The 15188-nt window shown below is 39.0% G+C and overlaps 2 protein-coding genes across 3 annotated transcripts; one reads left to right on the top strand and one right to left on the bottom strand.

Annotated features, from left to right (window-relative positions):
- The first annotated feature begins 5665 nt into the window (after positions 1–5665).
- Positions 5666–9301, top strand: LOC146633729 (uncharacterized). Its single transcript, XM_085351629.1, has 12 exons — positions 5666–5872; positions 6021–6053; positions 6150–6239; positions 6651–6722; positions 6831–6919; positions 7032–7134; positions 7401–7503; positions 7583–7635; positions 7746–7824; positions 8046–8542; positions 8742–8935; positions 9044–9301. Exons 1-12 carry the CDS (start codon positions 5723–5725, stop codon positions 9186–9188), a joined length of 1608 nt encoding a protein of 535 aa, XP_085207755.1. The 5' UTR covers positions 5666–5722; the 3' UTR covers positions 9189–9301.
- A 1816-nt stretch (positions 9302–11117) lies between these two features.
- LOC146633730 (uncharacterized) lies at positions 11118–14781 on the bottom strand. Of its 2 annotated transcripts, XM_085352456.1 has the most exons (5): positions 13874–14781; positions 13509–13605; positions 13025–13135; positions 12410–12576; positions 11118–12078 (listed from the first exon to the last, which is right to left on the bottom strand). In XM_085352456.1, exons 1-5 carry the CDS (start codon positions 14779–14781, stop codon positions 11616–11618), a joined length of 1746 nt encoding a protein of 581 aa, XP_085208582.1. In that variant the 3' UTR covers positions 11118–11615. The 2 variants fall into 2 exon arrangements, with proteins under 2 accessions (XP_085208582.1, XP_085208583.1); XM_085352457.1 differs by lacking the exon at positions 13874–14781 and having other exon boundaries at positions 13509–13737.
- Positions 14782–15188: the final 407 nt, after the last annotated feature.

Here is a 15188-nt window from a genome sequence, read left to right on the forward strand (position 1 = left end):
ATACTGTTCGCAGAAAGTCATCGCCTTATTTGTCTGATTAGAAGAGAACAGAACATACTGGAGTTTTCTGCCCCATCTCAGCAGGAGCAGATAAACAGGGAGCCAAGGTCGTAGCTTAGGCGCCGTGTGAGAGAAAGAATGTGAATTTTTAGGCTTTTATGATTAGATGGGGGCCACTAGAGGCTATAAGAGTTTGATCAATGCTCCACCATTTTGAGATCTGATGCTGTCTGCGTACGGTGTCCATCTCCCACGCGTGTGATCATTAAAATCATCGTTTGACTTGACCCGGCCCGACCAGTGTTGTTATTTTGGTTTTTCCTCTTGTATCCATCCCCAATATTTGAATCCGTAACATGCCCATTTCAATAATGCAAATTATTTGTTTAGCAAATACTTAAGAGTATACCTGATGGACTTCCGGTTTAGGTGACTATGGCGTAGGTCGCACCGAGCGTAGCTCCTGCCGAGTCTAGTTATTATCTAGCATTTCCAGGCACATTTTGACGGGTTTTTTCTTTTTGTATAGTTCCGAGACAAGACTGTTTTTGCTTTTTGTGTTTACAATGTCGCGTAAGGTTAATAAGAGCGCAAGCACCTCTCAGCCGAACTTGCGGCCTGCTGCTAACACTGCATCCCCACCTCGTGGTAAAACTTCGCCACTGCCTGGGTCACCCGACACGCCGCTCGTCGTTACGGAAAAATTCACGAAGGCTGAACTCCTCTCTGAACTTCGTGAAGAAATTTCAGCACTGTTTAAAAAGGAACTGACGGCAGCGTTTGCGGAGAATCTCACGTCTATCAGGTCCGACATACAGCAACTAAAAACGGACCTTTCCTCAGATATAACTACCATGCGGCAGGAATTCGCTGGCCTCAGGAGCACAGTTACGGAGATGGAACAGTCTCTCTCCACATGCACGGATGATATTGTCCACCTCCAAGCCAAAGTGGATGCGATGTCAAAGGAGTTGGCCAAATTGGAGAATAAATGCGAGGATTTGGAGTCCAGGTCTCGCCGCAATAATATACGCATTGTTGGTGTGCCAGAGGAGAACGTCCTGTCCGCTACAGATGTGTCCGTGCTGTTGATGGAGGCATTTCAGCTTGGGAAGGAGCCGCTTGTAGACAGAGCCCACCGAACTTTGGCCCCCAAACCTAACACCGGTGAACGCCCCCGTGCTATGGTTGTGAAGCTGCACTATTACGCGGACTGTGCTAGGATTCTCCAGAAGGCCAGGGAGCTGCAGAGGGTGCAGATAAATAATATGACCATTTCTGTGTTCCCCGACCACACCGCTAAGACAGCGCGGGCCCGTGCGGCTTTCAATGAGGTCCGTCGCCAGCTTCGCGGCATCCAGGGAGTCCGATTTGGGATCCTCTATCCGGCAAGACTGCGGATCACTTATCAAGGAATGCAGCGCGACTTCGTCTCGCCAGATGAGGCCAAGGAATATATTAAGACAATAACCACGCGATAAAAAATATAGCGGGACAATGTTTGTTTGTTTGAAATAGCGCATGATCCAAATCCAAACATCATTGTGGTAAGCTAAGTTTGTTACTCTGCCAAACACTTGTTTTGTTTTACCTGTCTAATAGTAAAATATAATTGGGTTATTTTTATTTTATTTGTGCCTTTTAATCTATTGAGAAATAACTCTGTTGGAGCTTTGGTTTGACACGGTTCGTTTCGTAGTCGGGAGCGTTTTTGTTCAGATTGCTCCGGGTGGGAGCGTGCACTGCCGTCTCCATCGTTTGGGGATGGGGGCTTTTGCTGTGCAGGGGGGAGGCGGGAGGGTGTGTTTGACGTGTTATTATTATTTTTATTCTGAAGCTGTACTTCTGTTGTTGTGGGTTTGCGTTGTGTGTTTGTGTGAGTGTGTTTTTCCCACTTGTTCTTTCTTTGGGGGTGAAGAAATAAGTATTTTCTCTTTTATCTTTCTGCAATGACCAGTACTTCAGGTCAGTCCTTAGGCAATTGTGGTATTAGATTTTTAACTTGGAATGTCAAAGGTATGAATAGCCCAATTAAACGATCTAAAATATTCTCGCATCTTAAACGTTTAAAGAGTGATGTAATGTTTTTGCAAGAGACCCATTTGCAAAATCGGGATCATCTTAGGCTCAGGTGCCCATGGGTGGGTCATACTTTCCATTCAATGTTTAATTCAAAAGCCAGGGGGGTGGCGATCTTAATAAACAGAAGGGTACAGTTTACAGCCTCTGAGATTAAAGCTGACAAAAACGGGAGATATTTGGTTGTTGTAGGCACCATGTGCAATGTACCCGTCCTCTTAGTCAATGTGTATGCGCCAAATTTTGATAATCCAGGTTTTACAGATGCACTTTTGAGTAGTCTCCCTTCCCTTGATACTCATCTTTTGATATTGGGTGGTGACTTAAACTGTGTTATTGATCCTGCCTTAGATCGCTCGAATCCTTGGACCCTGACCCAATCCTCTATGTCCAAGTCTATTTCAGAGCTGAGGAGGAAAAGACGGGGGTGTCGTGCTGGGAAGGAGCGCCGTCGCCCGAGAAGGAGACGTTATCGACCATCTCTTCCTTCGGACGATCTGATTTCCTCGTGTCAGCATTGTTCCCACATCATCATAATTAATGTTGTTCCAGGTTCAACATTGCAAGTGACCAATCACCTTCTTGTGACGTCATTCCTTTGCGACTTCGAAATACCCGCCTTCGATTATTTCGAAATACAAGTGAAGAAGCGAAAAACCGCCGCCTGTCCGCCGAATTTGAAGTCAATTCGCCTGTCCGCCGAATTTGAAGTCAATTTAGGATACTTTCCTTTAATAAACGGTAAGCATTATACATATGTTCCTCTAGTGATGGGCAGATGAAGCCCCATGAAGCACTGAAGCTTTTCATCCAATTGGTTCACCCCAACGCGAAGCTTCATGAAGCTTCATTTGCTCTAGCAGGACGTAAAAATAATAGCTGGCATGAATTTGAAGAGTGTGGCATTTTGCACACAGCCTGTAAATGTCAACAACAAAAGGAGTGTGTAAAACATGTATATTGTAGTGATGGCAGTATACTGTGTATATTTATAGTGGCAGTATGGGAAATGATTATTTGGAAATGCTTGAAATGGAAATGATCATTTACTGTGAGGTGAGGTGTGGTTGGGGTGTGGACAGTGGTTGTGCTTTTGTAACGTTGAGGTATGGACAGCTACACACTGCCTGTTCACATTTTATTCTGTAAAAACTAAATTTTCACTGCTTTTATGACCTTTTTAGTGGGGAGAACATAGCTAGGATTTAATGATTTAACAAATCTTTTGAATCCTTTGTCCTCCACAATGGTAAATGGCTGGGAGTCCTCAATCACCATGCTGACCAGGTCTTCATCTATTTGAGATTGTTCTCCTGAGGAAAGACAATAAAGATAAAGCACAAATATAAATATCACATACGTAACTTATAACAGTTGTATAATATTGTTATATCATTTAGTAACATTACTGCATCCTATATTATCATTGCATTTGATGGCTCACCTGGTCTTGCTCCACAATCGGTGTTCCTCTTATTCTCATGCAAAGCTCTGTAGTGCCTAAGCATGGATAAGGTGTTGTTGTTGTTATATCCCAGCTCCCTGGCACATAGAAAACACTTCACCTTGTACAAAAGTCAAGACAGCTCAACATAAATTGTATTGCACCATCAGTATCATGAAAATACATCTTCTGTAGAAATTTACATACCTTGTTGGGAGGAATAAGATCAAAATGTTCCCACACAGGGGAGGACATCCTCCTCTTCTTAGCTGGCTCCATTCTCTCCTGACTTTCCTCACTCTCATAAACCTCCAAACGGTCTCCAAACTCTCACTAACCGCAACTCTCCATCAAACACCCACATTTTTGAATGAAGTCTGAGGGGTTTATATCGCTGTCATATCTCGCGGCAAAGTTCGAACCACTTCATGAACCAGTCACGTGGTACAGCCGGGCAGCGAGGCTTCGGACGTCATCATTTTCAGCTCCTCCCATAAATGAAGCAAGCCTCGATACGCGCTTCGCGGAAACGCCCCCTCCATTACTCGACACACGCTCCGAAGCCTCGATACAGAACGTCCCATCACTATGGCTACGTTCACACTGCAGGTCTTAATGCTCAATTCCGATTTTTTGATCAAATCCGATTTTTTTGTCTCCTCGTTCACACTACAAATAAAATGCGACAGCAAACGCGCTCTAGTGTGAACGCTCAAAGCGGCCCGCATGCGCAAAAGAAGATGTCACACACAACGCGCTCTGTTTAGACCAAGAACAAACAGTATTGTTTGACTGATGGCCGTTAATATAAAGACTTCGGACTTTACGTTTCCCAATTTTTGCTTTAAGTTATTTTGTTATTTACATAATAATGTAAATAACCTAATAATGATCCTTATTGCTGTTTAAGAGAGGAGCGGTGCTTCAAAGGATAGCTGCAGATTTCTGTCAGAATCTGCAGATTATACAGTACAAATAAAATGTACACGTTGTCTTCCCAACAGTTTCACTGACATCTACACTGGATGGCTAGGAAGCGTTCGCGATGTCTTCTCGGGCGCTGATAATTGGCTTCAGTCTTGTGTCGGTGACGTAAAAGGCGGATTTAATGCGACTTGACCGTTCAAACAGCAGTCGCTTTCTAAAACATCGGATATGTATCGGATTCAGTACCACATACGAAAGTGACCCAGATCGGATTTGAAAATATCGGATTTGCGCCGTTCACACTGTCATAGCATGATCGGATATGGGTCGCATAGGGTCAAAAAATCGGATTTGATGCGCTTTCGCCTGCAGTGTGAACGTAGCCTATGTTCCTCACTTGGCTTGCTGTTTGTTTGCTAGCGATAGGCTACTTGACGACAGCATTAGCTAACCAGTGTTCTCTAGACCAGCGTTCCCCAACTTTTTGGGTGTTTCGTGGCCCGGGGGTTGGGTCAGGCAAAATTGCAGTAGCTTCCCTGATCATTTTACAAACATAAGTGAAGAGAATCTGGACTAAAAGGCCTAGACTTATGGTTGTGTGCTGAATCTATGAATCAAACTATCACCTGGAAACATAATTAACTGGTCCATAGCTGTGAAACTGGACATGAGTTCTTGATTCTATGGAGATTAACAGTAATCCAGAAATTTACAAATTTGTCCTGGTACATCGCGTAAATGTTGTCCCAGGGACATCGCGTAAATGTTGTCCCTGGGACATTGTGTAAATGTTGTCCCTGGGACATCATGTAGAATTTGCCCTGGGACATCGTGTAAATGTTGTCCCTGGGACATCGTGTAGATGTTGTCCCTGGGACATCGTGTAGATGTTGTCCCTGGGACATCGTGTGATAGCTTGTAAATAATGGAATGAAAATTATTGATTGTTATTAACTTGTGAAAAAGAAGTGTAACAAATCCACATGTTATGTTCTTACACCCTTACAGAAACTGTGACTCCTTCACAATGTCAGGTAAATGTCAACTCATGTTGAATAATCAACCAATCAAGCCTTTTATTATCACATGCAATGTTACACGTACAACTGCAATGAAAATTTCACCCCCTTCTGACCATACATATATTGCTTAAACATCACATTGGGAAGACAGGTCGGAAACAGTTAGGAAGGTCAGAAAACAATTTAATTAATAGATGAGGAGGAGAAAAAAGAACTACAACCAGACAAAGCTCCTAGAAGACTGAAATGGATGATGGTTGCAGCATGCAAAAAGAAAATGATATCTGTTGACTACAGCATATGCTTTCTCACAGATTACCTTGTGGGAGTAGCTGGACCAAACTCTATTGGTATTTCAAGTTTGAAATCCCTGTTTGACCAGACTAACATTTCAGATGAGGTACCACTTGACATAAAAATCCTTTTATGTTGTCATAAAACTAATGTTAAATTCTGCTTTAAATACACTTTATTGTACAATTTACTTAATGAATCGTATTCCTTAGTTCTGTTTTTATTTATATGTATTTATTTATTTGTTTTATAAGGTAATAGATGGCCTAATCTATTTGCAGTGTGAGGTATGTTGAAAAGCTTGTTTGATCATAATGACATAGCATGTTTACGTTTTTTGTAATGTATTTGAAAACATAGGTGTATTTATGTTATTTTTATAGAATTTCCCTCACATTTATCCAATACCAAGCCAAATCACTGGAAAAATTTTGGATGGGTCCACAAGAGCACAAAGTGCATACTTTTTGAAGGTATGACTTGGACTGTGGTAACTATGTTCTTATCACAAAGGGTTTATAAGTTGCCACTATAAACAAACAGCATTTTCCAAAATTGAAGCCTTGTCAGAAGAACCTGAAAAATACCTTTCTGAAACCTTTTCTGTGTAAAGACTTGTTCAAAAGCAATGCACACAGATTAAAACATTTCTGTCTTGGCCAACTGATAAAGAACACCAAAAATTGAGTGGTGCGTGTTGAGTCTGTGGTCTTGATTTGTTTTGTACACACTATAGAAATTAATTAATGTAAACCAAAAATGACACTTTCTATATGTTTGTGTATCTGCAGAATTAATTACAAGTCTCACCTGACAAGCTTTTGCAGTTTTGCAGTGTCATTCTTGACAGAAAAACATACTTGTCACATTATTTTTATTTCCAGAAAAACATCTTTCAGATGTATGAGAAATTGATTGGAGCCTGTCTGGAAAACGGCAGCCACTGGACCTTGTTTGTAAGTTGCACAGATTTTGCACTCTCTCTAGTGCATGATACTTTTCAGTGTCCCTCATTAGGAAAGCTCAAGGCCCAAGCCTACCATATCCATCTTTTTACAAAACAGTTTTGTGACATACCCAAGAGGACCATAGTCTATATGAATTCATTTGGCGAGTCGGAGGTCAGAAAAAGTGCGGTGTTGAAAAACTGGAGGTAATTAATTAACATATTTAACATAACATATTTAATTTAATTGAAATCATTACCGAACGTGGTTATTGATTTCTCTATATGCTTTTTATTTGTAATAACTGCGATCTCTCAGCTCATTTGCTTCAGCAAGAGGCTGCGCTGGAGAGTGGACCTTGTCACATGTGAGCCACCCACATCAACAGGATGGGAACTCATGTGGAGTGCATGTCATAATGGTACTGAAAACTATAGCTTTAACCTATATAAGTAATGTTTACATTTTTGCCTATTCAGTTTTTAAAGCCTTAGAGGCAGGATGGTAAAATCTCAATTTTTTTTGTAGATTGAACCATTTCAGCAGTAATGCTTTGCTTTGGTTGCTCTGTTTTTTTTTTTTTTTTCTCGGGGGGGTGGGGGGGTTAAAAACAAACAAACATTTCTTTGTTAATCTAATTCTTTTTGTTCTTTTTTTTTTTTTTTTTTCTTCTTCGTCAATTATTAGTTTGCCCAATCTCTCATTGACGGTAAAACACAAGTGGAGGAGTACAACACTGAAATCACAAAGCTCAGGTCCCGACTTTGCCACTACTTATTTTCCTCAATAGGTAAAGATAAAATTAGCTGCCTTCTTTTTCTCTAACATTGGAAAATGTAACTTGTACTTAAACAAATTATATTTTGCAGATCGAACTAGGAAGTGCAGTCAGTGCTGGTGTGTGATTGCAGCCAAAGACCGGGTACACTATGACATGTCCTTAGCCATATAGATTGTTTATTTAATGGACTTTGTTCATTTGTTTTTTGTTTGTTTATTTCTTCTTCTTTTTTTTTTTTTTTTAATTCACAGGTGCAGTGCCAGAAATGTGGTGCATACAAGCACATGCGTTGTTCAAAGTCTGTTTGTGGCATCTGTATCTTCTGTGAGAGTAAGTCACAATATAACTAAACAATGTCCAAAAATGTTTAAAGTGAAATTTTTTTTCGTAATTTTGCCTTTGCACACCAGGACTGTGTAATTAAAGTGGACGTTTCAAGATCCAGTTTTTACACAAAACTATTTTAGACATAACTGTGTCGTATTGTGGGGATTTCTCTTCACAATTAAATTGATATAGTGCTGTTTATATCATTCTTCTTTATGTAACAGCACAGTGCAGCACAGCAGAGGGAAAGGAGTTGTGCAGCATAGTGGGTGGCTATACAGGAGGAGCAATAGAAGTAGCCAGTGAAGAATGTCATCAGGGAAAGCATCAGGCAGCGAATGACAAAGGAAAAGTTCCTAAGGGAGAGAACATCTGCAGCAAGTCGACAAGTAACAGTGAGATAGGAAGACTGACAGTCAGAGATGAAGGTACACAGACTGAAAGAGATGAAGGTACACAGACTGAAGACAACGAAAAAGAAGCAGAAGTATACGGCACAAGTCTGAGTACAGATAATGCTGCTGCTGATGATGTTGACAGGATCGATGCAGATACAGAATTTCAAACTGATTCAGAAGGAACTAGTACAGTTTACAGAGTGCATGGTCGCTTATCTGTACCAAGCTCAAAAAAGAAAACCTACACAATAACAGAAGACGAGATCAAGCGCAGAATCAACGCAGAGAACATGTCAGTTCATGTTTTCAGAGGTTTGATTGGGGTAGGTATACATTTCGTGATTTTGATGTCACCTGAAATAAATCCGGGTTACTCGTATCAATGAAGTGACAATGTGGCTGGAAATTGTGCATTTGCTGCAACATATACACAATTACACCATGTAAACAAAAGCATTTAACTTTGTGCGCGTGTGTGTGTCTCTCTCTGCTCTTTTGGTGTTTGCACTTTTTCTTTTTTAGGGCCGTAAAGCCAAACTGCCCGCAATGATTCTTGACAGGCCTAAGAAGGCCAAAACTAAAGTAACAGTGTTTAGTGTTCCGAGTGAAGAGGAGGCTGGGGAGCTAGCCCTCGGGTTTGCCGGAAGATTGGCCTGCGATGTCACAACAGACATGGTCTGTAAAGGCATCGACCATTCAAGTGCTGATATGACAAAGTAAGTTAGTAAAACAATATGAAAGTTGTATCTTTTTTGGTATTATTTGTCATTTCCCCGTATTTGGGTTATTGGTGTAACATTGTTAATCTTACTTTCTAATAACAGACAGACTCTTCTCAAAATCCAACACAATCTTAAACAGGAACTGACTGATTCCTCAACCTTCAGTTTGCTGACACACACCTTTGGCCCCGCTGCACTGGATTCTGTCATTTCATTCCTGTGTGAAAAACTTGATCTTGTCTCTTAAATAATGAAACCTTTTGTGACTTTTGTTTGTTCTGTAAATCAGAATCTTGAAAATTGTTCATTGTTGTTCTAAGTTTGTGTTAACTATTTGGCAAAAATGATTGGTTCCTAATCCAAACAGCATAATGACTGTTCTAACACATATCTTAAAAATGCTACAAAGAAAGAAAATTATCACATATGTTTCAATATGAATGTAATTGTGTCACACTCGGTTTGTAGTAGCTTTCCTGTTTTATTTTGAGTTTTGGTATGTTTACACTGTTATTTTTATTTCCCGTGTGTTCGTCTTCCCTTATTAGTTTTACTGTATTTAATTAGTCTGATTTAATAACTTATAATTATTTACTTTCCAGTGTGTATATATGCTCCTCGTTTGGATTATTGTTTGTTTGAGTTCTGCCTGTCTTTTCTATTAAAGATTTGGACTTTTGGACTATTAGTGGACCTTGTAGGTTTTTATTCTGTTCAATTGGTAATTGACTGGGTTTAATTTAGTGGCCTGGAAAACAGGCCGGAGGGGTCTGGTCATTTTAACCCCCTAAGACCCGAAATCTTCCATGGCATGCATTTTTAATTTCTCTTTGATATTTGGGCCGATTGGAACCCGATGAATGTAAAAAGAAAGAATTACCAGGTTTTGTTTTTTTTACCTAATTTTTGTTTCTGAGAAAAATGAGAGCCACATATGAGGACATTAATTTGAAATTTCGATAGAACAGTTGCAGTATAATGTCCTCATAACTGTATATCAGGCACTTGTTGATCAAGATTTAGTATTTTGGTCTAAATAACCCAAAATGTGATGTCCACATGTGTGGACGCCAGGCTGGAGTAAAGTGTTAGAGCTATTTATACCTATGTAAACTTTTATACACTGGTTTTTACCTGTCTTGTTTCAGAAAGGTTTAAAAGGGTAATGTCCACAGTTTATTTGTTTATTTATTTGTTTGAATTCAACATATTTTATTAAAGTAATTGAGCTTGAACACAGAAAAAACTGAATCAAATAATCATAAAATCAAATCACTTGCACTATACTGAAGTCTAATCTACTCTGAGCTAATGCCGGTTTCCAACACTAATGATCGGGTGAAGGAGAGAGATGAGGGTGTGCACAGCCACTGGTGCTCTTATCCCTGTTCTTTGTGATACAATCCAACAGGAAAGCAGTCAAACCCTTGGACATTAGCCAAGTTAACGTTCACAAATATATACACACAGAGGAACTCTGAGCCCCAATGTCAGCATTAGCACAAACATGCCACTTCATACCAAATCTCAGTGTGAGGTCAGGTGTTAGTCTCATTCCATTATTCTGGCTATATTTTCTTACTCATTACTATTAAACTTATACTTAAGACTAACTATTAACAAAATCACACCCCAATAACTCTGTTATTACACTTTGTATTTAATCATAAAAAGGCTGGATGTTGAAACCTTTTACTTCTATTTTGTATGAGCCAGGATTCTCAACAGCTGATACTCTATGTCCAAAAAGTGACAGGTATCGTTTTATGGAGCAAAAAACTTAAAAGCGCATATTTTATAAATAATACCAACAATTACAAATGCAGACCTTTAATAGTAATAAGTAATCCTTTATTTATAATGCATAGCAATATAAAAATAGTAACATATGAAAATATTACAATGGGCACAGATGAATTTGTATCAAAAACAGCAACCAAGCCAAAGTAATGAATAACACACATAAATAACAACTGCTTGAGAGACCAAACAATTTCTTTTCATCTGTTCCTTGGCAGAAAGTTAAGACAGCTATTCAGCTTTAGGTTTCAATAAACAGAAGTAATGGATGCAGTCCCTTTGAAATGTCACACAAAAGTCTACTTGTGCATATACTTAGCTTTAACTCTTCTCTTTTTTGTTTTGTATTCCAAAAGGTTTTCATTTTCTCCAGACGATGTCTCTCTTTCAGTGGTTATCGACTGTTCACATTCATTTTCAGACTGTTGGAATGTCGATGCTGGCCGAACGTTTCTTGCTAGAATACAATGGCCTAATTTTGCGTGCATTATCTGTCATCTTTATTTCGTACTGGCATATACTTTTGCCTACTTGTTTTGTTTTTAAGACATTTGTATGCAGTTCATCTATCATTGCAGTAATACCCTCTGGAATGAATGCCCACTGTTTAACTGTGTCTAAAACAGCATTTAGTTTTCCAACTGCATCTTCTGTGCATTTTTTGTCTGTGCTTTCAACTACAGGAGTGTCATTCAAAGTTGATAGAGGACTTTTCAGAGAGTTTTTCATTTTTTTAAAATGGCTACAAGCCACCTTCAGGCAAGCACATGTGTTATAGTGAGAGAACGTACAACAAGTGCACTGAAGTGTTTCAGCCGATGCAAAAAAACACAGATTTCCAAACAAACTTGGCATTTTTATCACTTTCAAGTCCTCACAGTGTACAAAGTAATGCCTTTCTTTCACTGCAATTCTTGCCAAGGTCTGTTTCCATGTTTGGATAGATGTCATTGTCAGCCTCTGCTAATTTTGCAAGTAACACTAGATGCTTGCAAAGAAGTCCTCGTAAGCCATATGTACAGTTGCAGTAGGACTCAACAGGGCAGACATCATACACCATGTCTTCTCTTGACTCAGATGGGACTTGATATGCATTAACTCCATGGCTGTTCTTGACTGTAATTTTAAGAGCCCAACCACTTTCCATCAGTCTTGAAGCAGAGTCTGAAACTTGAGACAAGGTGTCAGCAAACCTGTTTTTCATGCGGCCCACATCTTGCAGGGTTTTTATGACTGAGAAGTAGTCGTCGGCCTTCCCTAGGAGCACTTCAATCAGATCATCCAGACACCTATTCTTGTAGCCAGATAAAAACTGGTATTTCAGGCGGTGGAAAAATCTGAAAAACAGTTATTTGAAATGATTAGTAACTGTAATTGAAGGAATTTAAAGTTTTAATCAAGACTGTATTATTTTTTTAAAAATTGGAATACCTATTGCACACGTCTTTTATAAAGGAATGCTCTGTGCCGGTTTAGCTGATTTAGGCAAATCCACCTACTCTGTTTGTTGTTGTGATAACATAAAAACGCTGCTAGAATTTAAAGGATTTGCCTAAAACCTGTTCTGGCAATGACATGACAAACCTACTCAGTTTAGCCTCTTGGATTAAAGCATAATATCTTTTTTTCAGCAATACAATTGAATGAGGTCAAAATAATAAATCATACCTTTCAATCACATTGTTTGTTTCAGAACGAGCGTGACTGAAGCGACGGCCGTAGTCACACCACATGTGGCCAATGCCTTCCCAGTGCTTCTGAAAATACTGGCACACCAAAGGGTATTGCTTAAATGTCTGGCAGAACTCTGCTGATGTGGCTTTAAAGTCGTCCTCCTAAGAGAATTGGATGCAACAGAATATATTTCAATCCATTTAACAGACCTATTGAAATCTTTAATATTATGTATTGAAGCCCTTTTCCTTTTATTGAATAACATTAAGAATTTTAAGTTATTAATAATATGTCGTGTTTTTGTATTAAGAAGCAATTATTTCTTCCCTTACAATGGCTAAGAAGGAACACTAAACCTATAAGCATATTTGGTTTCAGCATCTGTCTGTGAAAGAATCCCACTCACAAGTTCTACTGCACAGTGGGTGACACAATGATGTTCTGCACAGCTTAAGTACTTGTTTTGATAAGCAAGATAAGAAGCCAGTTTTAGAAATTGTTTCAAAAATCTATTTTGTATCTCTCTGTAACTTTTTTTAGCAACTGAAAGTTATTATGCTCTTAGTGTAATCAAGAAATCAAAATGTGAAATAGACAAATTACACTTACAGATGTGCAAGCTTTCAGCTTACAAAAGAAAGAAATGATTTCATTTCTCTTTTGGGTGTTAGAAAGCCCATGGACCCCGGACTCTGATTTTGAAAGCCATCGATTAACAGCCTGTGAATGTAAGAGAAAAAAAGTTAATCTGGAGAGAGAGACAGAGGAGCAGCTGTACAAAAAGCATAAAAGAAAGCTGACGTCCAAAAATAACTTTGTCACTCACTGGACAAGAGGACCTGTGCATTACAGAAATCAACCAGGCAAACATATTTTTAAATGTCAAAAAGAGCTTTGAGAAGCAGCCACCAGAAGATGAGTGCACTGTGGTCTTAAATGGATGGACATAGTCACTCAACATTTTATCCCTTTATATTCATTAACCTGAGTAGGTGAATATCACAATGAGGCAAATCATAACAACAGGACCCTGTTGTAAAAATGTGTTTCAGGTGCATCTTAGACAACGTGAAAAGAAAACAATGTGGTTTACCTGCAAGACATGGTACCAGCATAGAAGGATAGCTGACTCTGGAAAAACCTTCTGCAAAGCATTTATTTCCGCAAAGTCTTTGTCAACCATAAATGCTCTACAGAAAAAAAGAAAACACTAAATGAGATTAAACAGTATGAAAATGTTTTTGCTATCTCAAAGCACCACTTCAATGCCAAATTAAACATTTCAACTCACAAGTAGATATATAAAATACTGCATACAGCCTATAGGAATAACTTTAACAACTGGAAAGGAAAGTTTTTTGCAGCCCATGCTGCAGCTATAGCATTAGATTCTGGCATGTTATAACTTTTTTGAAAAGGAATTATTTCAAAATTAATAGCTGTCAATGTATTATTTACCTCGGGGAAGTTGGGAAATGCTCACAAACTATTCCAAGAACAGTTTCCAGGGTTTTCTGACTTTCGTTGCTGACAATAGCATAGGCCACAGGGACTCCATGCCCATGATCATCTCTTACAACAAGTGTGAATAAGGGAAATGAATACTGGTTAACGCAGTGCGTGGTGTCAACAAATACTAACTGTTTTGCATAGTTCTCCATGTTTGATTTCATTACAGGTGTCTGCAAAACAATCATTAGTTCTTGGTCAGATGTGTATGGTTGATAGAAGAGAACATGTTCTTGATGTTTTCCATTAAGTAAGGTATGTACACTTTGACTGTCTCCACAGTTAAAGTGCTTCTTCCTCATCATGCAGGTTCTAACACTGTCAATGTCACGTGGTGTGACAAAATGCTCTCTGTTGTGAAGATCTCTGTGTCCATGTTCTTTGGCCCATTTATGACATTCGGTTAGTATGATGGCTGGCTTAGTTCCAAGGGAAAGCAGTTCCTCAATCTTCCTCCTCAAATCACTGGAAATATTGTTGAAATGTGCGTCTTTTGGGTCCGAAGGATCATGCCCATCATGCTTATCATATGTACGCTGCACGATGACTGTGTGGTCTTTCCAACATTTGAGTACTTTAAATGAAACATAGGCCTTACAGCCCACTGCTCTGTAGCTGTTTCGACTTTTTTCCCCAGCTCTGATGCAGTTGAATTTGTAATAGTCTCTTTTCCTGTCTTTACCTGAGGCAACATTTAAACATTTATAATGTCCATGAAGGGTTAATGAGTTCAATTTTTCTAACACAACAATGAATGGGTCCTCCTGGCATTGTGACACATGCACACAAAGTTGTGTGTCTTTTCCAGTTCTTTTTTTTTCATCATTCAGAACACTTCTTCTAATTATGTCGTCCATTTCTGGTGGAAAAATAACGAAGGTTTAATTAGTCAATATTCATTAATTCATTTTAACTTGTTTTGGGGTTTTTTGCAATACAATGTAAATATTAAATATAATATTAAAAAATATATATATATAAAATAATATAAAACAAACAGGGGCTAAAAGAAGCTAAACTTTCATATGGTATGTCTCTGGCAACTTTAACATGATGTCCCAGGGACAACATCTACACGATGTCCCAGGGCAACTTCTACATGATGTTCCAGGGACAACATTTACGCGATGTCCCAGGGACAACATTTACGCGATGTCTCAGGGACAACATCTACGCGATGTCCCTGGGACAAATTTGTAAATTTCTGGATTACTGTTAATCTCCATAGAATCAAGAACTCATGTCCAGTTTCACAGCTATGGAC

This window comes from Diplotaxodon limnothrissa, linkage group LG4 (assembly GCF_057381915.1).
Source record: "Diplotaxodon limnothrissa isolate DT_005_m linkage group LG4, D_limnothrissa_male_GT1.1, whole genome shotgun sequence".
NCBI classification, from domain to species: domain Eukaryota; kingdom Metazoa; phylum Chordata; class Actinopteri; order Cichliformes; family Cichlidae; genus Diplotaxodon; species Diplotaxodon limnothrissa.